At 49.4% G+C, this 26,933-nt stretch overlaps 10 protein-coding genes across 10 annotated transcripts; 3 read left to right on the top strand and 7 right to left on the bottom strand.

Moving 5' to 3' along the window:
* Positions 1 to 107: 107 nt before the first annotated feature.
* HETIRDRAFT_480662 (uncharacterized protein) lies at positions 108 to 1,451 on the bottom strand (the record flags this gene model as incomplete). Its single annotated transcript, XM_009553130.1, has 7 exons — positions 1,306 to 1,451; positions 1,077 to 1,226; positions 945 to 981; positions 765 to 826; positions 523 to 654; positions 378 to 457; positions 108 to 225 (listed from the first exon to the last, which is right to left on the bottom strand). Coding segments are annotated over exons 1-7 (639 nt in total), but the record flags the coding sequence as incomplete, so codon positions are not given.
* Positions 1,452 to 2,782: 1,331 nt separating this feature from the next.
* HETIRDRAFT_53064 (amino acid transporter) lies at positions 2,783 to 5,324 on the bottom strand (the record flags this gene model as incomplete). The annotated part of the gene is made up of 10 exons (XM_009552868.1): positions 2,783 to 2,998; positions 3,098 to 3,317; positions 3,383 to 3,513; positions 3,571 to 3,742; positions 3,793 to 4,087; positions 4,154 to 4,319; positions 4,392 to 4,644; positions 4,697 to 4,796; positions 4,864 to 5,035; positions 5,088 to 5,324. The coding sequence occupies 10 exons, from the start codon at positions 5,322 to 5,324 to the stop codon at positions 2,783 to 2,785; spliced, it is 1,962 nt and encodes a 653-aa protein (XP_009551163.1).
* A 1,464-nt stretch (positions 5,325 to 6,788) lies between these two features.
* HETIRDRAFT_327909 (uncharacterized protein) lies at positions 6,789 to 8,328 on the bottom strand (the record flags this gene model as incomplete). Its single annotated transcript, XM_009553131.1, has 2 exons — positions 6,789 to 7,537; positions 7,908 to 8,328. 2 exons carry the CDS (start codon positions 8,326 to 8,328, stop codon positions 6,789 to 6,791), a joined length of 1,170 nt encoding a protein of 389 aa, XP_009551426.1.
* A 493-nt stretch (positions 8,329 to 8,821) lies between these two features.
* On the bottom strand, positions 8,822 to 10,987 carry HETIRDRAFT_421978 (uncharacterized protein; the record flags this gene model as incomplete). The annotated part of the gene is made up of 7 exons (XM_009553132.1): positions 8,822 to 9,580; positions 9,635 to 9,822; positions 9,876 to 10,230; positions 10,289 to 10,604; positions 10,663 to 10,732; positions 10,797 to 10,880; positions 10,945 to 10,987. The coding sequence occupies 7 exons, from the start codon at positions 10,985 to 10,987 to the stop codon at positions 8,822 to 8,824; spliced, it is 1,815 nt and encodes a 604-aa protein (XP_009551427.1).
* Positions 10,988 to 12,017: 1,030 nt separating this feature from the next.
* Positions 12,018 to 12,213, top strand: HETIRDRAFT_421979 (uncharacterized protein; the record flags this gene model as incomplete). Its single annotated transcript, XM_009553133.1, has 2 exons — positions 12,018 to 12,032; positions 12,079 to 12,213. The coding sequence occupies 2 exons, from the start codon at positions 12,018 to 12,020 to the stop codon at positions 12,211 to 12,213; spliced, it is 150 nt and encodes a 49-aa protein (XP_009551428.1).
* A 387-nt stretch (positions 12,214 to 12,600) lies between these two features.
* On the top strand, positions 12,601 to 12,797 carry HETIRDRAFT_328972 (uncharacterized protein; the record flags this gene model as incomplete). The annotated part of the gene is made up of 2 exons (XM_009553134.1): positions 12,601 to 12,703; positions 12,724 to 12,797. Coding segments are annotated over 2 exons (177 nt in total), but the record flags the coding sequence as incomplete, so codon positions are not given.
* Positions 12,798 to 18,245: 5,448 nt separating this feature from the next.
* On the bottom strand, positions 18,246 to 19,685 carry HETIRDRAFT_328658 (uncharacterized protein; the record flags this gene model as incomplete). The annotated part of the gene is made up of 1 exon (XM_009553135.1): positions 18,246 to 19,685. One exon carries the CDS (start codon positions 19,683 to 19,685, stop codon positions 18,246 to 18,248), a length of 1,440 nt encoding a protein of 479 aa, XP_009551430.1.
* A 200-nt stretch (positions 19,686 to 19,885) lies between these two features.
* HETIRDRAFT_247618 (uncharacterized protein) lies at positions 19,886 to 20,215 on the bottom strand (the record flags this gene model as incomplete). The annotated part of the gene is made up of 1 exon (XM_009553136.1): positions 19,886 to 20,215. A coding segment is annotated over one exon (330 nt), but the record flags the coding sequence as incomplete, so codon positions are not given.
* Positions 20,216 to 21,508: 1,293 nt separating this feature from the next.
* Positions 21,509 to 21,664, top strand: HETIRDRAFT_328039 (uncharacterized protein; the record flags this gene model as incomplete). The annotated part of the gene is made up of 1 exon (XM_009553137.1): positions 21,509 to 21,664. A coding segment is annotated over one exon (156 nt), but the record flags the coding sequence as incomplete, so codon positions are not given.
* Positions 21,665 to 23,682: 2,018 nt separating this feature from the next.
* On the bottom strand, positions 23,683 to 24,903 carry HETIRDRAFT_328342 (uncharacterized protein; the record flags this gene model as incomplete). The annotated part of the gene is made up of 1 exon (XM_009553138.1): positions 23,683 to 24,903. One exon carries the CDS (start codon positions 24,901 to 24,903, stop codon positions 23,683 to 23,685), a length of 1,221 nt encoding a protein of 406 aa, XP_009551433.1.
* Positions 24,904 to 26,933: the final 2,030 nt, after the last annotated feature.

Below are 26,933 nucleotides of genomic sequence, written 5' to 3' on the forward strand. Positions count from 1 at the left end.
GCAGAAAAACAAAAATAAAGCGCCCCATTCAAAAGAGGAGGAAATGCAAGATAGCGGTCTTAGACCTCTGTCCATGAATGGTTTTATAGCGAGAGGAATGTCACTCACGAATACAAAGACGAGACCATCGCGGTAAAGCACGCGCGTAAGAGCCTGGTCAGACTCCCGTGGACGCGCCATCGCGTTCCAACAGACCGTCACAAAAACGACGACTTCAAAGAAAACCTGTAGATGCGCCGGAAGGACGGGAAATGTCAGGATTGAGTCATAAGAAGAGTACAGTTAACGCAGTCCACACGCTGCACTTCAGAAACTGATAGCGAAATGGACGGAAATAGTGAAGCCGATGGAATATGTATTGAAAGGAGGAAACGCACCCCAGGCGCCCAGAGACCCTCGATGTGGACTTTTCGTGTCAGGGAGCATATGCGTAAAGTAGCATTGTACTCTAAAACCGCTGTGTACGCGTCAACGGAAGCAATCTAATTAGAAGTAAGCTAGAAGCAGAGACAAAAGACGTACGACGCATCTGCACTGCGACCCAGGTGACCATCGCGAATGTACCGAGCTGGGAGATGACGAAGACTGCAAGCGAGGCGCAAACGAGACGCGGCTGCTTATTCCAAAGAATCCAGAGCCGTAAAAGAACGATGACTTGTTAGACACATCAGATGCGTTCGCATTGGAGAGCGGTCGGAAGTGGGTCAGCTCGATGAGAATAGTCACTGTAGGACAGTTTGCGAAGACAGATGATAAAGACGTACAGTGCCCGTTCGCGATAGAAATCATACCGAGAATAATTGCGATCGTAAACCACGTTTTGCAACTACGAAACAAGGGATATCATTATAAGTTACGAGACAAAAGCATGAAAAAGAGCCTACAACTACATCGCAAAATTGAAGCGAGTCAGAGTTTAAATTTTCCAATGAAATGACAGACTTACAGCATCCGATGGCCCTGGTGAAAGGGCTGCAAGAGCTGCGCGCCGTCGCCAAATTCAATTCGCAGAATCAGCCAACGAAATTGCCCGCCCATTAATCAAGCCGTAGAGAAGGGAGCGTAAGGGTACTCACGATAGATAGTGACAAGCATGAGAATGGGAACAAGGTAACGATTGATGAGAAATAGGGTCTTTGGGAGCGTATTACGGGCGCGCCAAATAAGCTCGATCTCGTCGTTGATCGTGAGAAGGTGATCATATAGCAGTGCGACAAGGCCTGCCGCTACGTACCGAGCGAAGAGCCATATCCAGGTCAGTTGGAGTGTATGGTGAAAAGTGAAAAATAGAGGACGTCTGCTCACCACTGAGGTATCGAGTAGCGTTGACATTCTTCAAAGCCGAGATGAGCTTCTCCGCATCCATTGTAGGCCTCAGTCCCCTCCCTGCCAGCAACTGCTGCTGCACCGCAAGCGTGCACGGACCGTCCTGAACGCGAACGGGAGGAATAGGAAAGAGGGGAAAAACGTAACAATCGATCCCACAGACGAGGCTTTAAAGAAATAATCGAGATCTTTCGAAGTCTATGCACGCATGGTTTCTATGTCAACACCACAAGTAGAGGGGCATGGTCTGTCATGACGCTCGCGGCACATCGCGTCGTCCGATGGTTCAATTCGACGGAAAAGGCGGCAAGAAGTTGAAGCTTCCGTCTGCATGATAAGGCGACCAGGTGCCACAGATTCAGATCGCCTCGGATCATCCGGGGCTGTATGTGGCTGGACGCGGGAGATCCTATAATGAGTCATGTATTTCAAAACCGGGGTGCCTGGGCGAGATCGACAGGCCCGAGTGCTCGTCGCTCGAGTACAATCTTTGAGCGGAATCAGACGGAACCATTGCAAACGCACTTACACTTGAGGCCATTGCACATTTGCAGTGCCGTGAATGAAAACACAAAACAGAGGTGGATGTCAGGTGGCAAAAACTTCTTTCTCACCGGAACTAAAGTCAGCGTCTTGCACAAATACAATGAACCCACCGACTCTGCGACCATCTTTGACGAACTCTGAGGCGCAGTTGGAAATTGCAATTTGCAAGGTCATCGCCAAAAGCAAGTTGATATAAGTACATATATGGATATATACTCAATGTTCAACGGTATGCCTGGTAACCCATATAAGCATGGCAATGGGTGTAGGGAAGGAACGAACCTGCACTCACCGGTGTGGAAATTGAGCATCAAAGGAAGCAACGCAAAGACATGCATTTGCTCATACGGACATAAGCCAGCACGGGGAAGTAAGTACGTCCCCGTCGCAAGAAAGGAGCTCGCCAAGGAACTCCAGACTAACTGGTACATCAGAACCTGAATCATACATGCAACCTCCCGTAATGGATCATCTCCAACCATGATATAAAAATCTTCGTAACATGCACAACAGACTCTCACAAACTCCATTCAATGGCGACCCCTGCTTCCGTTCTCAATGACTTGTTCGAAAGTCTCGAAGATGGGATGGACGGTTACTTGATTATCCTCACACCACCGTACTCAGCGAGCGTCCACGGATGCTTAGGTCCAAGTGTAACGATGCACATCCTGCTGCGTGGGATATTCAGCTCGCGTGACACAGCCTCAACAAGCTGTTCCAGCATGCCGAGGACATGAAGAAGCGCGACGTGGGATAGATCGGGACCCATGAGTCATTCAATCAACTCATTAGCGATCAACAGTCCTAAATGAAGACAAAAGAAGGGAACGTACCACGGGATTAAAGACGCCTAGCACAAAAACGAGACTGTGACAAAGGAGGGAGAATGGAAGGCAAAATGAGCGAGCTAGATCCTAGACCGAGAACGCAGATGCAGGGAAAAAGTGTATGATTGAACGCACTCGACTGTAATCGTGGGAAATGCCTCGTCCAACAACCGTGAGTTTGGATGGAGCTCGTTCGGGATCCGATCTGCGCTCCTATATGCATGTACGAAGACCACCTTACTCGCATGCGGTGTGTTGGCCTGTACGGACAGAAGCGTCTGGAGCATCGTATGAATCTGTATCCAGAAAGGTGCCGTGGAATTAATTCAAACATTCCCACAGATCTGCAGCCTAAGACAATTTGGTGCATGAGAAAACTAGCAAAAATCACGCACGTCGTCATGCTTGATCCAGACGCAGACTGAAGCGTCGCGCGTATGTTGATACCACCGCACGAGCATTTGCTTCCACTTGCGTGTACAAGCCCAGCGTTCGAGTCCGCTTGTGCTATGAATGCGCAAAGCAAGTCGTACTAAGTACGGTTGTGAGTCAAGGACAAAGAACATGATCAGCACGACAAAAAAGAAGGCCGCAAAAAGTCCGATCGCGGTTGGGCTAAACGATCGAGCGACGCAGTGTCAATCTTTCCGAGGTGGAGAGGAGAATGTGAGAAGACCCACTCCCGTGCTATGTTCCCTGCAAGGGTTACGCAAACGACGGTGAATGCGCCGAGAAGAACCATTGTGTTCGCGGATGGCTGTCGTGGGAGATGCGGGCGGTTGATTTTAAGTAAGATGTCTGAAATGGTGAACTGAAAAAGAGTTATGATTAGGAGAAATAATTGAACTAGCATGATAGGTTAACTTACCAAGAAGAGGACGAACAAGAAGGAGATCGAAAACATAGATGACACAGTGGCCAGATTCATGCCCGAAGCAAGGAACAGCAGCAGGGCCAGAAGGAGCGAGAACAATGTCGCGAGCCACGTACTCCCTGTGATCGGTAGCTCACTCACAAAAACTTGCGGGAGCACTCGATCCCTGAATATAGCTTCAGCCCGTGCTCAATGGATGTGGTGTCTAGCACGTACCGCGTCAGTCGCCCAATCAGCCCATCCGCAGTGAGTACACCTGTGAGGACCCCGCCCAGCAACACACCTACGGCATCCACAACAACGACGATACGCAACCAGCGTCCGGCAGCCACTTCCGCAAGCACTGACAAGATATTTGCGCCACTTGCAATGGTCTCAGTAGAAAGGATGGCATACACCATGAGTGAGAGCACTCCGTTGAGTGCCACCGCGATGGCCACGAGATTACGTAGAGCCGCAGCGTACGTTTTCGTACTCATATGCTCAATGTACGAGGGCGTGCACTCAAACCCTATCGCGGAGTAAATGATTGTGAGCGGAGCCTAGTCAATGGCAATGGCGGAGGAGTAATATGCACCTGTCACACCGAGAAAGGCAACACATATACCATAGAATATGGCGCGCACAGTTTCGAGCGCGCCAACCGGACGAAGCGCCCAATTGGCGCGCAAGACTGCAGACGTCGTGTCTGCACGAGCCCAATGAACGACACATGCGATCGCAAGCATAGCCATACTAAACAACTGCATGAAAACCCCTGTTCAGTATGCAGAATGGCACGCAGCGCGTGCGAGAGAGCAGCGAAAACACCATACGTGAAATAAGAAAACTGAGGCGGTCACCGTCGTGCTCTCACGCAGGCCAGCAAGAGCGAAAAGCCCAAGGGCAATGAGAAAAAGAATGGCAAGGACGCCAGTCGAGATTGGTAAGTGAGCAAACTCGCCCGCGAGGTAGGTGCTTGCTGTTGCTGCAGAAACGGCCGATGTCGCAATTGCATCGAGTAATGTTCCAGCCGCGCCAATGATGGCAAGAAATTTGCCTGAGGCCTGGAGTAGGTAGACGTAATTCCTAGAATAAACGTGTATGGCAAAGGAGGGTGTGAGAGAAAGTAGATACTTACGCGCCATTTAAGTGAACTGCGTTCGCAAGCTCTAGCATGACTGGACGGAAAAATAGGAGGAGAAATGTGGCAACAACCAAGCATAGAGGAGAGTAAATGCCTCAAAGTAACAAAAAAATGGGGAAAATTAAGGATGGAGACACGTGTCATGCCTACAAAGCGCGTACCTGCAGCAGCTGCGACCACTGGGAAAGCATAGAATACACTTCCGGTCACACCGTTTCCAGAAACGGAGGTTGCTCTGATCTCATTCAGCGACTTTACTGGGTGGTTCAAGGACTCCTCTGCCGCATGCAAATCCACCGGCGTGATGTCCAAGTATCGCATGGATCCCCAGCCCTGATTTGACGATAAGTTCACGAGTACACATATACTCATTCGTGGGGCGTACCGCAAATTCCCACTCGTTGCTCAGATGAGGCGAGCGCGAAAGGTGGGGGCGGATCTTGGGTCCGTCGGCATGACGCTGGCGGCGGACGATCTTTGAGAGACTAACAGTGAGCACCCATCCAAGAAAATCTAGGCCACTAGACAGGCTCAACACAGCCAAAAAAAAGCGCGTACGGTTTGAAACTCGCTTTGCGCAAACGAGGGAGGCGTGCTTGGGATAGGAGCTTGTGTGGCGCATTAAATGGAGATCGAGGGTAGATTGCGAACTTGCGAGACTCACTAGTGAGCTCTTTATTTGTCTGCTCGTCTCTTTTGGAGACGACATGGTCCTTGGATGGTTCTTCTACATGACCAGTGTCAGGAGCTATGCCGGTGCGCGCGCAACATGTCGTGAGAAACTCTGTTGAAGTCAGGAGGAAATCAACTCACACAAATCCCCTAGGCTTGACTCAATCATAGGAAGAGTCTTTGCCTCCATGTTTTCCATGGATACGGACGCCACCAACCAAGAACGCGACAGTGTGCGTTCGTAGGGCCTCTGGAGGGAGGAAACGGAGGTCAGGACTAGTCTTCCAAAGGCGACGACGTTGGCGCTGCTCCTTCAACGTTTGAATCTTGTGTAAGGTCAGCTACGAAGACTCCGTTTCAAGCTGTTTCAATATCCAGATATCCGTATCTGACCGCTAGGCACCTACAGCCAGTCCTTAGAAAAATGATCAAGATAGATGTTCAATACATGAAGCTGTCTGTTGACATCGAGAAGGGTTGCCCGCGTCGAAATTGGTCATAAATTGGCCAAACCCGGCTCGGTCAAATTTACTCATTTCGCGCAGAACATCTCTGCCAATGGTTCGGCCCTGAAAGAGCGTTGTAGCCGTGGACCAGATTTAAATACATGTCTGCCGCTGTCTAAATGATGCATACCTTGACGGAGGGAATCATTCAAGTTGGGAGGATAGGGGAGGACACTGGACAGACGCCCAGGATCACAATGGGATGATACAATCTTGATTCGGAATCTGAGCGGCATGGACAAGCTGTCGCGGAGACCTGTTGTTTAGGCAAATATGTGTACTGATATAACCCCAGTATGTCACAAACCGTCCTCATACATCGCGGACGAATAGATAATTCGAAGAACGAATCGCGCATAGAGCCACAATATTCAAGAAAGAGAAATGAAGGAAAGAAAGGAAGATACGGGCGAAAGAAAAGAAAGATCCGAGAAGGGAAGTGGAAGGAACAACATAGATGAAAAAAAACGTAGGGTACGACACTCCGCTCATAGCACAGACCCAGTAGTCCATTCATTCACATCTGAGAATCCAAGCCAGCCTACAAAGGGCGAATGGCCCTTGAGAGAGGAGAGGAGGTACAAGAGAGTGGGGCAGCACGCTACCAGAGAGGATCCACCTGTCTACGAGAAGGTTCGCTGACAGAAACAGAACACACGACGGTATCACGCACGCAGAGGAGGACAAGGCAGAATATTGCCCAGTCCAGAGATGCCGCAACTCGAGCCCACCTACAAGTGAGTGTGCGCTCGCCCCGGTTTGAAATCCAGGGCACACGCTAGCGCACGTCAGTCTGACAGTCACTCATGAATCGTGTCTGCGCTCACACCGATTCGTCAATACTCAACCTGACAAGAAAGCGATAAGGGAATCCGCGCACCGTCGTTGAGATGTACACGTCAACCGAGTCAGGGATCCAACTTTTCCCCGCGTGCGAGCACGCGAACGACCTTGCTAGGCTGCGCGACGAGTTCCATCATCGCCTTGACTGCCGGTGGGCGCTCGACTAGTGCGCCGCCACCCGGGCCCCGCTCCCGCTCCCGCTCACTGCCCGAGTGTGAGCTAGAGTTCTTGCGCCCGCGGTGCACAGGCGCGCGCTTCGGTCTCTCTCGCTCCTCCTCGTCCTCCCCACGCGCGCCTACACTCTCGCCGGCCGGTGCGGGCCGCACCATCATGAGGTCGATCCCTGCGCGTCGTGCCCAGTGAGCTACGAGTGCGCCGGCCGTGCGAGGTTCATGCTTGTTGGCGTGCGGAACCGGGAGTGGGACGGGAGATGCGGCTGCGTTGGCCAACTTGGGCGAGAGTTGCTGCACTGGCTGCGTGGGAGGCTGCGAGAGCACGGCGAGGACGATGCGTGGGCCCCCGGGTGTGCCCGAACGATCCGCAGGGAGCTCAGTCGCTGCGTTAACGGCTTCCCAGCGGGCACAGCAGATCGTGCGGCGGACCCATTCCGGCGAGCTCGCGGCGTGAGGAACGCTGTTGTCATCTGCGGCGGGCTCGGAGAATGTGATGCTATCCCAGAGGACAAAGGCGGAGTCCTGTTGCACGCGGATGCGGGGATTCGTGCCGACCTGGGCCTCGAGGATGCGCGAGGCTGCGCGGGCCCGCTGGGCAAGATGACTCGTGCCTTTCTTGAGGAGATCAAGCGTGTTGAGGGCTGGGAAAGTCGAAGGGTTAGCATGGGACTAAGGAGAGGTTGACAGGCTATGGCATGGGAGTGGAATGATTGTAGCGAGGAGTACAGGGCAGTGATCATCATCTGCTTGATGGATAATCGGGCAGACAGTCGCAGGGGACGTCCGTCGATACATTCCATCCCGTGAATGAAAGCTGTGGGTACAGACATCCATGACGTTGGACCTGTCCTGCATTTGCCCTGGCGGGGTTAAGAGGGCTTCACCAACATCAAGACCCAGCAGGATGAGTTCAGCATATCCGGGCGCTCTGTAGCCCGTGATAGAGTTTTCCTCCAAGTGCATAGCTGCCCCGTATACCTCAAAAAAGCCCCACAATCCACAAAGACTCACCTTCAAGCGGCACAATGATGATCTCCTCGCGGCCGTCCCTGCACCACTTCTTCACTTGGCCTAGCGCATGGATCAAGACGCTCGAATCTAGCACCACGACATCTGCATCCTTACTCGGCTCTCTGCGCTCCTCCCGTCTCTCCTCCTCTCTCTTCTTGATCCTGATCTCGCCGGCCATCCTTTCCCGTTCTCCCTCGCCTGGCTTCCTTCTCGCCACCTTCGCTCCGGTCGGGACGGGTGATCGCTTGCCCCCGTAGTTGATGACGCCTCTGCCACTGGGAACGTTGGAATCCGGTGCGGGCCTCCGCTCACGCCAGTTGCGAGCGCCTGGTCCCGCGGAGACGGATTTCTCGAGCTGTTCAACTTGGTGTGTGAGGAAGGCTGCGCCGAGCGCTCGAGACATTGCAAGCTTGTTATTCATGATTCCCTGACATAAAATGGGTATTTGATGAGCACTTGGTACGAGGGAATACGCACCTTGGTGTCTGCCATGATTATTGCCGTGGGGGTCGGTGTATGGAATGGGCCTGTAAGCCCAGGCTACATATATGGCTGGTATGCGGACGCAGTGGGACCCCGATCACCATACGGTGGCCGTGGTACCGCCCAAAGGCACTGCCGCTGTATTTTCAATTTGACTCAACTGCGTGTTGCGGTGGCGGCAGACAGCCCCAGACGGAACACAGCAACACAAGGAGGACAGCTCTACGATCCGCCTTGGTACTCCAGCTAGATTATCTATGTATACGTCTAAGATCACAAAAAAGACAGCCCACTAACTTATGGGTATCATCGTAGGAAGGCAGGAAGTCAGGCAGTGGATACGAGAGTGTATAGGCATAAAAGATCATATAAGAACGCACATAAACCAGTCCATATCTCATGCTCCTCGTCGTAAATCACCGCTTCCGCTTTTACCCTCCAAATCCAAATACCAGCCCAAATAGATCTCGCCACCCTTTGCGAATCACCACCTGCACGCCACCACCGTACTCGTCCCCGAGCCACTCCAAGAACTTCGCATCCAAGCTGCTCAGCGGCCCAAGCTCGAACGATAAGACGTCCCGTGGGGTCAGCGCAATAGATCCTGCGCCGCTGCCGGGGCCCGACATGAACGTCGCGAGCCTCGAGAACAAGAACCCTGTCTGCGCATGGAACGTCTGCAGTAGCGCGAGCGTGGTCAACACCTGCCGATCGCGCCGCGCGTCCTGCACCTCCTTTGGCGGAGTCCCAGGCGCGTCCACAATAACAGGAAACGCCGCACCGTCCCCCCTGCGCAGGCCCGCAGCCTTTCCGACCGACATTCCGCTCGACCGCCGCATCGCGCGGCTTGTCACCGGCAGTGCGCCAGGCATCTGTACGGGACGACCTTCGATCCCGTTCCCGAGGCTCCGCATGTAGCTCCCGCCGACAGTCAGGTCATCGTCGCCCTCGAGTTGCGCCGCGCCCCAGTCCCCGTCCCGGCTGGAATAGGAGGCGATCGAGTTCCCGCGCCAGGATCCGATCCAGAGCCCTGCGCAGACGATACAAACTTCTTCATACAGGCGCCACGCATCCGTCCAGGCTGCCCCTCCTTGCGCCGCGGCAGCAGCCGCTGCGGCGCCGCACTGATGCATAGTGTGGTGTCCTGCCTCTTCGGCGTCAAGCTGCAGCAGCCTATCCAATTCCGTCCACTGCGCCTACGGCGTAAGCGACGCAGCAACGCTACTCCATAAAAGTACACTCACCAGCTTGACGTCACTCCACGTAAACCGTACCGAAGATAGTTTGTATGACGGGCTGCGAGAGCCAGGCGATACCTGCTGTCGAGAAGTATACATGGCTGGCCTCGTCGCTTTCACAGGGGTAGATGTCGTGAGATCAATGATGAGATCGTAATACTGTGGCTTCTCCAAGAAAATAGCGTCGGTCGTACCTGCATGCGTGATGTCAGCCAAAATTTGGAACACGCAATGTAATGAAGCACACATGCGATCCAGCCCTGTCCGCCCATACTGCCCTGTTTCATCTTGTCTAGGTCGTGAAGCGTGACCATGCCGAGCACGTTAACGCTTTTCTTATGTTTCCCTTTCAACCGCGTCTTTAACGGGTCCGTGCTAGAGCTCGCAGTGTCGGTCGGCTCGAGCTCGACCTGGTCTTCGTAACATATGTCCGCAGCGACCTGGCAGAGTATGCATGCTGCCTCGACAGGCGGTAGCGTGTATATGAGTATGCGCCGGCGGCCAAGAACGTGCTTGTACAGCGTGAGACATGACGGTCCGAGGATACGCAGGAGGTGAGGGAGATGGAGAGTCGGGCTTGACGATGACAAGTCTGCATCGGGCTACATATGGGTGAGCGCTCATGTATCAATCCTCCAATACACACACAGGCCCACCTACCCCGTCCAATTCATGACTCCATCCCGTCCACGTCCCCGCCGCCTCTCGCATTTCACGCGCCTTGCGCTCCTCAAAGAACCGCCGCGCAGGCTCCCAATCCGCGTCAACAGGGCCCAAATCATCCCGTCCTTCCGCATCACTATGAATAGCCTGCACGAGCTCCTTCAGAGCACGCAGGTGCCGCCATGGGCGCGGCTTTGCAGACCGCGCGAGGAGGATGCCAAGAGACGAGAGTCGGAAACCACGCTGGCCGTCTTCTGTCGTCTTTCGCCGCCGAAACACACATACGCCCTCGCGGTTGTCCCGGTTGAAGTATCTGAGCACCCGCCGTCAGCCGCCGCACACGATATGGTCGGGGCCGGGGTGTGACATACACGACATCCTGTTCTACCAAGTGCAAGCCACTGGGCAACGCGCTGAACTCAATATGCGTGAGATCGACATCTGGAAAGCGGGCGGCCAGTCAGAAGATGATGAGAAGGGCCGAGATGGGGACGGCCGAAGGCACCCCTGCACTTGCCGTCGTCCGCCTTCAAAGACCAATCGACAATATTGCCCTGCGTTGGATGAAATGAAGCATGGAAGATTGCGACTGCCCAGCGCAGACAACGACAAATTTTGAGATGTATACCAGATGGAATGAGTAGCCGACTTACCTATGTCTTGAGGCGTACTCGTAGTTGTCCTCGACAAGGACATAATTCGATAAATAAATAAAATCAAGACGCTTCTTTGGAACCAGAGAGCTTTGGGAAAGCCGTAAGAGAGTGACCGTGACGGAGTCACTTGTGATATGACACTCCACGCGCAGTCATTGCCCTGCAGGTTAGTAGAGGTCAGTGCAGGTCCCAATTAGGATGAGATTATTGAACGCTTGTGGGAACACAAGGAGAACCACTAGAAAGTCCAAGCGGATCTCAAGCTGTAGGCGGAACAAGATACCGGGGAAAAATGTCAAAACTGCATTAACATATTCCGGTACGGGGAATCGAACCCCGAGCTGCCGCGAGCCTTCAACATCATTCGAATGAAAGGCGGCAATGTTAGCCGTTACACCATACCGGATCTCCATTACTTAGAAGAGTTTATATATAGCGTGATCACTACTTGAATTTGTCTATCATATATCTGAGTTCATGTAAACATGGTAACATGGTACCAATTTTGTCATCAAGCCCCTTGATGTTCATGGACCTAGGATTCTTACAGGCTCTCTGATACTTTCAACATAGCTCCTATATCTTTATATAGTTACTAAGGGGCATTATGTTAAAGGTAAGTTTTGGTCTATGATAGGTGTGTGTAAGTTCACATACACAATTATAGCTTGGTCACTATTGTCTACTAGCCATGTTGGGTACTATTAGTCTTGTGCAAGGGCAAATTGCTTCATACTATCTATAGATTGATTATCAGCTGCAGCTCCAAAATCAAAGGCATTATAAGAGCTATATATTAAGTATTCTATTAATAAGCAGGCACCTACTCTAGAGTCTGAGAAAGGTATTTAGGAAGCTCTAGAAAAAAGACTAAACAACTCTAGATAAGTACTAAAGATACCAACTCATGCCAAATGTGGTTGGTCCCTATTTAAATGACTATAAGTCACTAAAGGATATTTAGTAGTACTTGGGTCAGTTTGCCTATACTTTACATACTTACCATAACTGCATAGGAGTGTTATCATAGACATTTACAAGATTGGGAGCCAATAGCTCATTTAGCTAATATGGTCTGTGATTTGGTTAGTTCTTACAGCTTATTGTCCTGACTTCTATATGTTTAGTTAGACACAGTTTTATACCATTGCTTGGCTATCCAAGTCATATATTTACTATTTTTTTTTCATTGGCTCTTCAATACCTGTCCCTGCTACCAATACTTGGATAATATATTATAAACATTCAGGATTTGGTCATCACTAATAGACTTTTACCTTATCACCTTATCCTCACTGTTTACTATATCTTGGCACTTATTTATTTTTTGTTCAACATTTTACTTAGGGACTCTATTTGCTATAAAAACCTATATACAATTCTGGAATAAACTTGCTTTCACATTCCATAGTTCAGAGTTTATTTGCACTTGTTTTAACTATTGAAATTATCTTCATTAACTCCCAAAAACCCATCATCCTTATTATTTGGCCTCATTTGTGTTTATACTTGTTTCTTTGCTTATACCTCTTATTCTTCCTTATATATTGCCAAAGTCTTATGTGGCTCTTAAAGCATATAGTTGTTGATTATGACACTTTCTTTCTTATTATTAAACAAATCCCTGAAATAACTTACCAAATGTTTGGTTAGTGTTTAATACAGTCCCAAAACTATTTGGGCACTATAATCTCACACTCCCTATTGCTTTTTAATATGCTCTTGATTTCTAAAGTCATTACTAACAATTCCTTGTGTATTAGATACTAGCTCTAGCACTCCCTACTCTAAAGATTGTTTTAGTATTGTGCTCAGTCCTTAGAGATACCTCTAGTATATCAATGCATTAGGACATGGTCCTAATACCATGGACTTATACTCTATTTGAAAATGAAGAAATGAATCACGAGATTAGAGATGCAAAAAGAGGAAGAGGAAAAAAATGGCTAGTCTATAGAGGCTAAGGATAATGGGGATAATAAGTCAAAGGAAAAGGCCTGAAGTATTGCTATTGAGAAGATTTATAAAGAGAGTGGAAAAAAGTTCAAACCTTGGATGAGCAATATAAAGGTGCTTTACATTAGAGAAATTATCCTCATTATTGATTCTGACACTATTATACCCAAGGCATGTCTCTTTTCTATTGCACTCAACACTCTTTTAATACACTAGAATAAAATTGTTTCTATAATATAGGATGAGAGTTAGCTAAGTCTTCAAAGGTCATTATTATCCAACACAAATCAGGTATGTTTTTCTAATCAACTAGTCTTCACATTCAAGCTAAGACATTTGCAAATATCATGCAAGTTGCTTACCACTACTTTAAGAATGGTATTTCTCATTTTACACATTGGATTAACAAGTTTATCTTGATAGGATGTGCAAATGGCAAGGTTATATCTTTTATTGGATATAATGCTACTTTGAAATAGTCTACAATCTAAGACACTGTATTCAAAGATGAGAATAATAACTACAAAATGAAAATATAGTTAGGAGACAATATAAGTGAAGATTTCAATATAGTGCTTTGATTATAGGTTTGTCAAATGCCATATTGATTCTCAAGACAATAGCTAATTATATTATATTCAGCTTTACAGTTATATTATTTGCTAGGCCATTTACTCTAAGAGAGGATTTAAAGGTGTCTTGCTCACTATTGACAACAAATTGAATTGATAGTAAAAATATGCTAATAGTGTATTTATCTTTACTTTGCATCTTGAAATGTGCTAAGTTACTTTTTAGGGTACAATAAGCTGATCTTTAACTCTATCATCAACTAGTAGTATCTAGGTTCCATAACTAGGCAACTGAGGATTTTCATGTGGTTAGGCACACCTATGCATTACAAGATCAGCATAATATTATATAAGTACATGCACAAATTTGCACTTACCAATCACAATATTTTTATCAAAGATATATTCTTGTATTATAAGCTAAACACTATAAAACCTGCCTGCCACCTATTCAAATATAACTGGTTAGATAGTTTGGCTAGTAGTTACATACTATCTATATTAAATTATATCTTGCTTGGCTTTATCTTTCATATAGACTGATACTACAAATACTCATTTAAAGTTTGGCTTGCTTATATAGTAGTGTTTCCTAGTGCAGGTAAACTTGGCTATGTCCTATTAGAATATTGAATTGGCCATCACAGTCTTATCTAATCCTTAGCAGAAAACTTGACTTAGATACCATTTTTATAAGTTTGTTCTTTTATATCTACCTATTGGATATTACTAATTAGATTAGAAGTTTTTTTTTCTTTAGTAGTCTCTCTATTCACTTATAGGCCCTGCTTACACATCTTTTTTCTTATAACATCATTGTTACGAACTGCTCGTTCGGTAACCCCAAGAGTAGGAGGTTCTTCCCTAGGTCGCTCGTGGAGGATGTGTGGAATGATGGTCTCGACTGTACGTGTAGCACAGGAGCCAAAGATGTATTGCGATGTAGCAACGAAGAAGTACTGTAGGAAGACAGTACTGAACGAAGATCCCTGTATGTTGTTACGACTGCTCGTCGGTAACCTCAAGAGTAGGAGGTTCTTCCCTAGGTCACTCGTGGAGGATGTGTGGAACGGTGGTCTCGACTGTACGTGTAGCACAGGAGCCAGGAGTGTATTGCGATATAGCAATGAAAGGTACTGTAGGAAGACAGTACTGAGCGAAGGTTCCTGTATGTGGAGATACAGGAGAACGAAAGGCTGCAGTAGGAAGACTGCAGTAGAACGAAGAGAATAGACTGAAGATCCTCAGCCTATTCTATGGGCCTTTTATACTACTTTAGGAAGTAGGGCGTGAGAATACCGAATACGTATCTGTAGGTATTCTCTAAGTCGTCTCTCTCAATAACGACTACTCTTGTGCTTCTCCGTTGGTCTCCTTCCGGCCAGGAAAGACTAGGAGGTTCATGCCCTGCGTGTGAGTAATTTATAAGGCGGCGTTCCATGCCCGCTAATACAATAGGCCCGTGATACTCGACCAACGATAGGGTGATCCGTTGGGAGTGGATGACCAAGGTTAATATCTGTACCTTGGTGTACGCCTCAACCTGTGAGGCCGCGTGATATTTGTGATGATCGTATCGGTATAGACCGCCGTGTAGGCCCGATAGAACGTGATCATAACAATACCCCCTTTCTACGTCCTATTCGCCTGGTAGGACAGCGCTGTGCGCTTCATCGCCACTCCATATACGATTTGCTTTCTTGATCCAAAGACGGTCTTCGGATGCGACTTCCGAGACATGACTTCGTTTTCTGGGAGGAAGACCGACTTACGTCGTTTGATCCTCTAGGAGTTTTCCATCTCCGTTGAGCTGTTTGTTTGTCGAGTCGTGAGGGTATCCAAGCCTCCGCTCTCTAGGATGTTCTTCCTTCACCCGTGGGATTGATTTTGCCGCTTGTCGCGGTCTTACTTCCAGCCCTCTTCTGGAATAGTGTCAAGAAAGGCGTATGAATGCGAGTGGTGTGTGGATGAATAGAAACTCTAGCATGTGGGTTCCGATTCGTGTCATCAGGTTCTTCTTCTTCCTTCTCCGAGGGCCAAACCTCAGTGTTTCCAGGATAGTCGTCTATCCTCATGATTTGTTGTTCCTCTTGACGACAGTGGATGGCGCCCATGGACAAGTAGGTTGATCGCTTTACGAAGGCTTAGGCCTACTTCTCCAGGCTACCAGTCATGACGCCCCAAGCAGTATCGCTCCCATACGGTGAGCTCATCTTCGGTGAGGTTGCAGCCAAATCCCAAGCAGTATTGTCCCCATACGGTGGACTCATCTCCGGTGAGGCAGTTTACGGCGTCCAGAGTTTGTTTTTCACAAACGTGGGCCTATGGTGGGGAATACCACGTGTAGTGTTGGGTTCGAGGCAAGGATGTGAAGAGAATTTAGACTTGAAGGGTGCAGCGAGGGATAAGGAGGAGTCTGACTCCTTCCCCAAGTCTGCCCGTTCGCTTGCACGAATGGACATCTAGACCACAGCTGATATATTTGTCGGGTTGCGAGATATATCCACGACTGGCAGTTTAAAACGTCATGCGGGACGGTCCGTAGTTTATCGTCGTTTCGGACGATCCGTAGTTTAACGTCTTTGCGGACGTCCTTCATCATCAACATGGAATACCTGTGGGGAAAGATGTTTCTGCACGCCGGAATTTCCATCGGTTGTGTGCATAGGGCCATAGACCAGACTTTGCCCGCTCCAGATTCCACTGAGGCATGATGGACGGTTTATACTATATCAAACCGGATAACTTGTAACGCCTCAAAGTTATGAGACCGCTCAGTTTAACGCCGTGAGGTAGGCGGACCTGCAGTTTAACGCCGTGCATTAGGCGGCTTGCAGTTTAACGCCGTGCGATAGGCGGGCTATCGTCTGACTATGTCCCTCGAGTCACGATAGGCTTTTCCTCCGAGGATGAGGGTAGTTTAACGTCATCTCGGACGTTGTCGACATATTCTCGTCAAGAATGATGTCGACCGATGATCCCTATACTAAAAGGGACAAGTAGTTTAACGTCGTTGCGGACGATTCAGCACCAGAGTGATGAATCACAACTCCTATGCGGTAAGGAGCACGTAGTTTAGTGTCATTGCGGACCGATTGACACCATGGCGGTCAATCCACAACTCCTATTCGGTAAGGAGCAAATAGTTTTCCGTCGTTGCGGACGCATTGGCGGCCAGGGGATTGGACGTCAATGACAACCCCTAGGTTCAGGGGGCACCTAGTTTAACGTCGTCGCGGACGCGCGGTATCTTGTCAAGATCGCCACGCACGATCCCCATGCTTGAAGGGACAGTAGTTTTACATCGTTTCGGATGCCCGTAGTTTACCGTCGTTGCGGACGTCGATGCCATTGGCCTCGAACAATCCCTATGTGGAAAGGGACAATAGTTTAGCGTCATCGCGGACGTTGTTTTGCCACAAATGTTGTGGAAAAACAATGCTTAGTTTAACGTCATCCCGGACGCTTCGTAGTTTATCGTCGTTGCGGACGAGACCTAGTTTTACGTCGTCGCGGACGATGTGGCGGAATAGACTTTGGATGAGTGGCCCGCTCTTGTCGTTCTTCCGCTATGTGGGCCAGACGAGAGTCGTATGATCTAGTTCCTTCCTACTAGATCTTTGACTCGAGGCACGTGTCCTAGTTGCCTCCTGACTAGGTCTTGGAGCGGAATTTCTTGTACTTCGACTCCAGGACTAGACTGAGCGCTCCATGAAGAGATGCCTGCTCTTCCATGTCCCCAGACCCCTCGCTTGGATTTGAACCAAGACGACCCGATATTCTTTTACTGAAAAGCGAGTGAATATCGGAAGCGCTTCGACCTTTTATAGGCAGGGTTCTGTGACGCGAGTCCTTCCGCGCTTCGCCAGAATGCAACCACGCTCCTTTTGGTCAATGGTAGTTTAACGTCATCTCGGACGGGGATAGTTTTCCGTCGTTTCGGACGATGACTAGTTTAACGTCATTGCGGACCCTAGTAGTTTATAGTCATTGCGGACCAAGCCTTTGGTAGTTTTACATCGTTCCGGATGTATTTTGTGGCCTCGCATCATTAGGAAAACTTGTGAGGTAGAGGCAGCCCGCTCTCTACATCATCTCATGCGCCAGCTGTAGGATCCCCTAATGCGGAAACGATCCTGTAAAACGGGAGATCCAAAGTGGGACGTCCCAAAACACCAGTCAGACCTTGACTGTGAGGGTTCACGATACGAGTTATGCATCATAATTTCTTGACTCGGACTTGCAACCGGTTATGTATGGGCACTTCGCTGTACCAAGGCGAAGGGCCTGCTTGTCGACACCTACGAGTAGAGTATATGTCATGTAGAGGGTTCCCTAATGCGGAAAAAACCCTGTAAAACTGAGGATCCAAATGGGACGCTCGATGCATCTGTCAGATTACTCCTTGACAGCGAGGATGTGAAAGGATTCCGCCGTAGGTCATACGTGGAATTATGCCCGCTGTTGTCCTTGATTCGTACCATCATTTGAACCTAGGACTAGTGGTCAGGTACTTCCCCTGCCTTCTTGTCTTTTCACAGTTTTAAGACATGCAGGTCCGATAGTTTAGACGTCATTCCGGACGCGCGGTAGTTTAACGTCTCTTTCGGACGAGGTCGTACAGTTTAACGTCTTGAGGGACGATCCTAGTTTTACGTCGTTGCGGACGATTGTAGTTTTACATCGTTTCGGATGTAATTTGTATCAGGGGAAGGAGTTCCTCAACTTCCCTACCCCCTTTCTTCTCTCTATGCCCTGTTATTAGTCCGTTTAATAATCAAAGGGTCCTTGGTAATCCCCGCCCCCTTCGTCAGGTCGGTAGTAGGGGTCAGCGTCGTCGTAATTTCCTGGATCGTCTAGAGCATCCCATGCATCGAGCTCGGATCTAGTCCAAGAGCTATTTCTTCGAGCCTCCGAATCAGCGCGGCGAGTTCTGCGGCTACTTCGGTTATCCTCTCTTTCGTTCGTACGAAATCGAGCACTAGGAGGAGGCGATCCAGGCCGGTGTCGAATACTCCGGCCAGCAGTTGTTCCGCGTCCGAGGGTTGTCTGGTTTCCCCGACTCCGCCTTCCCTCATTTCTTCGATAGACGGGCGGTTCCTCCTCGTCGGTATTTCCTTGGGATAAGGGAAAACCTCGTATCCGGTGAGAGGGGGGAGTCGCGGTATGGCTATGCGCTGTAGGAACCTCTCGTTGTCTCGGTGGAGGGCGCTCCACGACCGTACGCGGAACCCTTCTTGGATTTGATACAGGCGTGGGATGTTCTCCGGGACGTGGTACGTTCCAAGTGACAACTCGGAAAGGGTCGGTTCTGCTCGGTTGGACGTTTCCCAGTTCTCCTCCGAAGAGGAGAGCTGGAAGGAGCTCTCGGTTGACATATTGGGAGAACTCGTCAGGGTGGATGAGGAGGGCTCGGGGTCGCCCGTCATTATGGGCGTACCAGGAGGCTGTGTCCGGGTCGGTTTGGAGGGCAAGCGTCCTGATCTGGAGACTGGCACTGGCCAGTCGTCGAGGTACGTCGCTATGTTCATTCCCGGGTTGTCCTGCCGAGAAGTTAGCGAGTCTTTGGAGGGCCATGGCTGTGGCCATTTGTATTACCGCGGAGATGGTGTTCCGCTGGAGGAGCGCGTCCGCGTGTCGCTCCAGTTCTCCGGTGTGAGGATCTGTACGAGGGGTAGGTCCTCCCATGGAGCTGGGAATCGGTCCACTAGTTGGTACTGGCGGAGGTGCAGTTTCTGATAGAACTGGTATTGATTCAGCTTCTCCATGGCCTGGGAGTTGAGCTGCCGTTCTTGCTCGAAATCCCGAGGGACCTGCAACTCCACTAGGACGCGTGCCTTCACTAGGAGGTGGAACTCCCACTGGTAATGGGCCAAGGCTCGACTGGTTTCGGTCATCAGAACTTTCATGCCGTGGTGCACCTCGTGAGGCCCTCTCCGGTGAGGATCTTCGGGTTCTTTCCCTTTCCTTGAACTTGGCATAGTCTTCGGCGTCGTCGTCGGAGAAGTTGTTGGTATGGGGGGTGAGGAGGACCCCGGTAGATCCTGGTTGTTGAGGACTTGTTCCTCTATCAATTCGTCCAGCATCTGGTCGGTGAGGACTTGTCCCTCTTTCCACTCGTTCGACATCTGGATTGGCGACCATAAGGACGACATCGGGGGAGGAGTTTCTGGATGGAGACGAAGCATCGTGGTCGTCGTGGAGGAGCATTCGAATGGGGGAAAGTGTTTGAGAGGGAAAGAAGGTGAGAAGATGTTCTTGTTGGAGTCCTCTTGTCGCTCCTTTTATAATCTTTTTTTTTTTTTTTTTTGTCCCTCCTCTCAGGCTGTTCCCGGACGGGGTTTGTCTGGGTATTGGTCATGGAAATCTTTCATGGCTTCTTCCGCTGTTCCTTTTAGGAGAGTGTAGGGCTCCCAGGTGTTGTCTGCTTCGGGATATCCCATCCATTTGACCAAGTATTTGGTTCCCCGTCCTTGCCGTTTTGAATCCACGATCATTTCTACTTCGTAATGTTCTTCATCGTTCAATACCTCCGGTATTGGTCGCGCGAAGTTTTCTCCGTGGGCTTCGGTTTCTCTATATTTGGTGAGCACGGCGGCGTGGAACACCGGGTGGATTTTCCACTGCGGAGGAATTTGGAGCTTGTACGCCAGGGTTCCCACTTTTCCCAGTATCTTGAAGGGGCCATATCGCCTAGGGGCAAGCTTGAACTTAGGATGGGTTGTCCGGATATGGGTTCCTTCTAACCATACTTGGTCTCCTTCCTCCCATTGGGGAAGTTTCCTGTGAAGATCCCGGTCTTTGGCGTAATTGCTGGCTATTTGTAAGCTAGCAGCGGCTTCTTCCTGAACTTCTGTGATCGTCCTAATGCGTTCAGCTACCGCAGGTACCTTTGTTTCCAGCGCCGTGTCAGCTGAATAGGGGGGGTTGAAACCGTATAGCACTTCGAAAGGGGATCTCCCGGTGGCCGAGTGTTTCCGTGTGTTGTGTGAGAATTCGGCGAACGGCAAAAGGTCTACCCAATTGTCCTGATGGTAGTTGCAGAACGTTCTCAGGAATTGCTCGATCTCCTGGTTTACCCGTTCCGTCTCTCCATCTGTTTGGGGATGATACGCCGTGCTGAGAGCGGCGGTGATTCCTAGCCGTTTCCAGAGTTCTCGGGTGAATTTGGCCGCAAATTGAGGGCCCCGATCGGACACTATTTTGGTCGGCAGTCCATGTCGATTGAAAACGTTGTTTTGGAAAAGCACGGTTGTTTCTTCTGCCGTGATCGTTTTCTTGCATGGGGTGATGACTATGCCTTTTGACAGACCTTGATCCACTACCACGTTAATTGAGTCGAAACCCTTACTTTCGGGTAGGTCCGTGACGAAGTCTGTCGAGATGAAGCGCCAGGGGACGTTGGTGGTTTCCAAAGGGTGGATAGGAGGGTGCGTCTTGTGTGTCAAATTCTTGGTTGATTGACATACCGCACATCCATCCACGTATTCATGGATGAACTTAGTCATGTTTTGCCACCAGTAGTGTCGTTGCACCATTTCCAATGTTTTTGCTCTGCCCGGGTGTCCTACCGCGGGTGCATCATGATGTGTTTTGACGATGAGTCTTCGGATGACGTCATCTTTGGGGACGCATATGTGGCCATTGCGTCTGGTGATTCCGTCCTCATATGTCCAATGTCCCAATAATCCTCTCATCCCTTGTGGTCCTACTCGTAAGAGTTTTGCAAGAGCTACTCTTGTTAAGGCGTCATGTTCCGATTTCGAGTGTCGGATGAGGGAGATGAGGTTTGAAGAGGCAATTTCCGTGGATTTTATATGCCGTGTCGGGGACGGTTCTACCAATGTTTCGTCGGATTTGTTGAAAAGCTTGGCCGGGAGTAAAATTTGAGATTTGTTGTCAGATTCTACCCCCTCACTTAGATCTGGACGCCTGGACAGAGCATCAGAGTGATTTGTTGATCCTGCTTTATAGCTGAGTGTAAAGTCGAATCTGCTCAAATAAAGGCTCCAACGGGCGTGTCGTCGTGATAGGTCTCGTGCCGTTTGGAAGTGTTCCAGGTTTTTATGATCTGTCCAAATCTCGAAGGGGTGTCGTGCGCCTTCGAGGTAGTGATTCCAATGTTCCAACGCTTTGATTATAGCCAAGAGTTCCCGGTCGTGAACGTCGTAATTCCGCTCTGCTGGTGAAAACGATCCAGAGAGGAACGCGACTGGGTGCCAGTCACCATCTTTTCCTTCTTGTAGAAGGGTAGCTCCATAGGCGATTAGTGATGCGTCCGTTACTAGTCGATATGGGTGCATGGGATCTGGATAGTTCAAGACAGGTTTACTGATAAAAGCTTTCTTTAATCGTTCGAAAGCTTCTTGGCATTTTGTAGTCCAGTTCCATTTCTCGTCCTTTTTGGTGAGGTCATGTAGGGGGCGCGCGATGAGTGAGAACTTGTCAATAAAGCGCCTGTAAAAATTCCCTAGACCCAGGAAGGAGCGAATGTCGCGGACTGTACGTGGGATTGGCCAATCTTTTATTGCGTCCACCTTTGAGTCCTCCATGGCGACATGGTCTTTTGAAATTGTATATCCCAGGTATTGGAGCTTTTCCTTGTAAAACTCGCATTTTTCGGGTTTCAAATATAGATCGTTGTCGCGTAGGATTTGGAAAACCTGGTTCAGGATTTTGACGTGTTCTGCCATGGTTTTGGAGAAGACGAGGATGTCGTCCATATATACGGTTATCTTCCGGGCTGTGATGAGCTCTCTGAAGATCATGTTCATCATAGCTTGGAAGGTGGCTGGTGAGTTGGTCAGGCCAAAAAACATCACCGTGGGTTCGTAAGAACCTAACGGAGTGATGAAGCTCGCCTTCCACTCATCTCCTTCTTTGATGCGTATATTGTTGTATCCCCATCGCACGTCCAATTTGCTAAAAATGATGGCCCCTTTTATCACATCCAGCAGTTCCTGGATTAGTGGAAGGGGGCACACATTCGGGATGGTGTGCGAATTTAAGTGGCGATAGTCCTGTACCGGGCGTAGTTTTCCATCCTTTTTTCCTATAAAGAAAAATGGGGCTGCTGTTTGCGAGGTGGATCGACGGATGGTTCCTCTCTCCAGATGTTCCTTGATGAATTTTCCTAATTCGTCGTGTTTCTCTGGGCTCAGGGCGTAGATTTTGGGCACTTGAGGTTTGAAGGTTGGTTTCAAGTCGATGGCATGGTCCCAGTAAGTGTGTTCTGGGAGTCGCTGCGACTTTCGTTCGCTGAAGATGTCCAAAAATTCGTGATGCGCCTTGGGAACTCTTTCCTTTAGATTGGTGACGATAATTTCGTCTTCCAAGTCTTGGTCGAAACTGGCAAATCCTGACGGTTCGGGGGCCAGTTTCCGAATAACCGGGTCCCGGGTGGCCTGTTTTCCTGAGGGTTTGTCTGGGAGATCAGGTTCTCCCCCGTTTGGTGAAAGAGATGGCTTGTCTTGAGCCTTTCGTTTCTCTTCTGCGTATTTCCTTATGTCCTTTAGGAGCCATTTCCTTTTGAGGTATGCTCGTAGTCGGACGCCAAACGTTCCGCTGTGATCGCGGAGTCCTACATCTTCCGATAGTCTTCGGAGATGTTCGAGGCGCTGTTTTTCGCGCTCATTGATGCGTGGTTTGTGCCGTGGCTCCACGTCTGATAACTGCCTGCTGTATGGCGGTTCTTCCCTTGCCCTAGTGAACCCATATGGTTGCTGGCATTTCTGGGGGCACCGATCAAAGTGCACTTCACGTCGCCTCCATTCGATGGAGGGATCGTGGTATTTCAACCAATCTGTTCCTAGGATAAGATCGTCTTTCCCTAGATTGGAGATAAACATCTGGACGCGTTCGGTATGCGTTCGTCCACTGATGTCCCGAATGGTGAGGTTCACATCCAAGGCGGATCGGATGAGACCTGCTTTGTTAATGGTGTCATCGACATTCCGGACGCGAATGGGGTTATTGAGTGTATAGGTGGGGAAACGATGTCTCTTGACCCAAGTTTCGTTTACTATAACCCCTTCGCAGGCCGAGTCGATGGTTGCCTTTGCTCCAGCGTTTTGACTCCTGTTTGATACTTTCACGTTCAGGCGTATGGGGGTGATGATACGGTCGTTCATTGCTCCGATACGAATACAAGTGCGGGCATCAAACTCGGGTCGTCCTTGACCTCTCTCCTTCGCTGGTGAGGGAGAGGTCAGGAAAAACGCTCCGCGTGTCCCAAGATTACTTCTCTGGCTTCATCTTCCCCTAATTCTCCGAGCACTGCTCCGATTCGAGCAGAATGACTGACGCTTCCGTCTCCCCATCGTCCGTTAGGTAACATAGCGCGTTGCCCATGGTTCGTTTGGGGTCGTCCGGATGAGGTAGGGTGAGGACGTTCCATCGAAGGACCAGGTTGTGGTACCCGCTGGTCGTTGCGAGGGACATCCTCTGTCTCCATTCCTCGATATATTCCCGCTTGGTTTCCCATAGCGGGTGTGTCGTCTTCTCCTTCCAAATCAACTGCGCGGTTTCCTCTCCCTGTCGTACCCAGGCGTCTTTTCGAGTTTCCTCGAACTGGTGGAACGCCTCTACGAGCGGATCGGCAGTCAGCGCTATAATGTCCCCTGCGCCCGCAGTTATAACATTTTGGTTGCTTGCCGTCAAACTTCCTCTTTTGACTTTCGGCATTACGCTTCCTGGTGGCGTCGATGTCCATATCTACCACCTGGTTATTCATTCTTCGAGGGGCGTTTGTGGAGTTGTAGCGGGGAGAGATTTGGTTATGGAAACGATTCAGATAATCGCTTCGAAAGGAGGTGGAGTTGGCGAGGATGGCCTTTTGAGCTGTTCTGGCTCGCAGTCGTCCATCTATTTCGCAGGCTGTATTGATCCAGTCCTGAATAGTATCCTTTGGCTGAACTTCCTTGTCGTATATTTTGTCCATGACGCGCGGGTCTAGTCCGCGTTGGAAGTAAGGGACCTGCTCTTTTTCGGAGATGTCGGCATCGGCGGCGATGAGAATAAATTGGTTGGAGTATTCGTCAACCGTCATTCGTCCTTGGGAGAAGGCCATAAGTGCGCTTCGCGCCTTGTCGGTCTTGCCCGTCTCCCTGAACTGTAATTTGAACTTGGCTAAAAAGTCCTTCCAGGTGCCTAGATCGGTAGGTGGATCTGCTCCTACTGATTTGAGGAGGAAGTTCTCCGCCCAGGCTCCCGCCGTGCCGTATCTCATGCATGAGAGCACAAGGGATATTTTGTCTTGATCGGTCTTGTACCGATCGGATTCTGCTGCGAAAAGAAGGAGGCATTGGAGCATGAATTTCTGGGATTCAATGCGGTCGCCCGTGTAACTGTCTGGGAGTTTGACTTTTCCTCTTCCGGGTTGTACTGTTGCGGAAGGGGTGTTTGTAGAAGTCGAAGCTTGTCCCGACATTTCGGCGAGTGGTTCGTTTCGGGTGTTGATCGGTGTTTGGTCTAGTGAGTCGGAGTCTGATTCCGAGGTTGTTTCCTCTTGCTCCGAGTCTTCGGGGATTACCGGCGCCGGTTCCCTGTATTGTGGGGCTAGTTCCCACTGAGCTTCTGTTTCGTTCCAAATATCCTCTTCTTCTGTTCCGTCTTCAAGTGTGAAGTAATAACGCCCGTTTCGGTATGAGCAGTTATCGTAATTCGGAGGGGCAGTTCCGTTATTGTCTTCGTAGACCCAGAAGTCCCCTTCGCGCCGGATAGGGCGATTGTTGTGACGGAGTTGATTATTGATACGTCTAGTGCCGGGTGGGTATTCCTGGCCTAGGTCTTGCTCCAGAGCGTGTGCAGTAACGCTTTCTCAATGGGGGTCTATATCCCCACTGAGCAAGGTTATGAGAGAGAGTGTGGCAGCAAGCTAGTGCGAGCAAGGTAGGGGCAGAAGAGTCTATTCTAGTGTTACGACTGCTCGTCGGTAACCTCAAGAGTAGGAGGTTCTTCCCTAGGTCACTCGTGGAGGATGTGTGGAACGGTGGTCTCGACTGTACGTGTAGCACAGGAGCCAGGAGTGTATTGCGATATAGCAATGAAAGGTACTGTAGGAAGACAGTACTGAGCGAAGGTTCCTGTATGTGGAGATACAGGAGAACGAAAGGCTGCAGTAGGAAGACTGCAGTAGAACGAAGAGAATAGACTGAAGATCCTCAGCCTATTCTATGGGCCTTTTATACTACTTTAGGAAGTAGGGCGTGAGAATACCGAATACGTATCTGTAGGTATTCTCTAAGTCGTCTCTCTCAATAACGACTACTCTTGTGCTTCTCCGTTGGTCTCCTTCCGGCCAGGAAAGACTAGGAGGTTCATGCCCTGCGTGTGAGTAATTTATAAGGCGGCGTTCCATGCCCGCTAATACAATAGGCCCGTGATACTCGACCAACGATAGGGTGATCCGTTGGGAGTGGATGACCAAGGTTAATATCTGTACCTTGGTGTACGCCTCAACCTGTGAGGCCGCGTGATATTTGTGATGATCGTATCGGTATAGACCGCCGTGTAGGCCCGATAGAACGTGATCATAACATATGTGAAGATACAGGGGAACGAAGAGAATAGACTGAAGAACCTCAGCCTACTCTATGGGCCTTTTATACTACTTTAGGAAGTAGGGCGTGAGAATACCATATATGTATCCGTAGGTATTCTCTAAGTCGTCTCTCTCAATAACGACTACTCTTGTGCTTCTCCGTTCGTCTCCTTCCAGCCAGGAAAGACTAGGAGATTAATGCCCGGTGTGTGAGTAGTTTGTAAGGCGGCGTTCCATGCCCGCTACGCAATAGGCCCATGATACTCGACCAACGATAAGGTGATCCGTTGGGAGTGGATGACCAAGGTTATCATCTGTACCTTGTTTGTACGCCCCCCTTGTGAGGCCGCTTGATATTTGTGATGATCGTGTCGGAATAGACCGCCGTTAAGGCCCGACAGAACGTGATCATAACAATCATCTAGGGTGCTACCAAAGAATAAGTGGAGCAATTTAATTTCTTTATAGAGGTACCATACATCTTAAAGCATTTTTGGCTGGCTTTTATAGTGTCATTTGTTGTTATTATTGTGATGGCTATTCTTAGGCCCTGGGAAGCTTTACCCAAAGGTTTCCCCAAAAGTTAATCTATTTCTGGCCAAAAATATGCCATAACCTTTCTAAATGTTGTTCTTTTTCTGGCCTGATTTGGCAAAAAATGGCTGATTCTTATTAGTTTTTAATCTTTTTCTGACTTATCTGAGTGTCTGTACATGGAAATTTTTATATCTAAAAGTCTCTGAGAACCTCTGAGAATCTTCTGTCTCTTTGCAGACATTATCAGACAACACTCTTTCAAGGCACTGATAAAGCCAATGGTAAAGGCCCTTATAATAGCTCAATCTTCAGATTTGGTCAGCTAAATTGCGAAAAAATGACTGTATCTCATGCATATATGATATCTTATCACTACTAAT

This window comes from Heterobasidion irregulare (genome assembly GCF_000320585.1).
Source record: "Heterobasidion irregulare TC 32-1 unplaced genomic scaffold scaffold_11, whole genome shotgun sequence".
NCBI classification, from domain to species: domain Eukaryota; kingdom Fungi; phylum Basidiomycota; class Agaricomycetes; order Russulales; family Bondarzewiaceae; genus Heterobasidion; species Heterobasidion irregulare.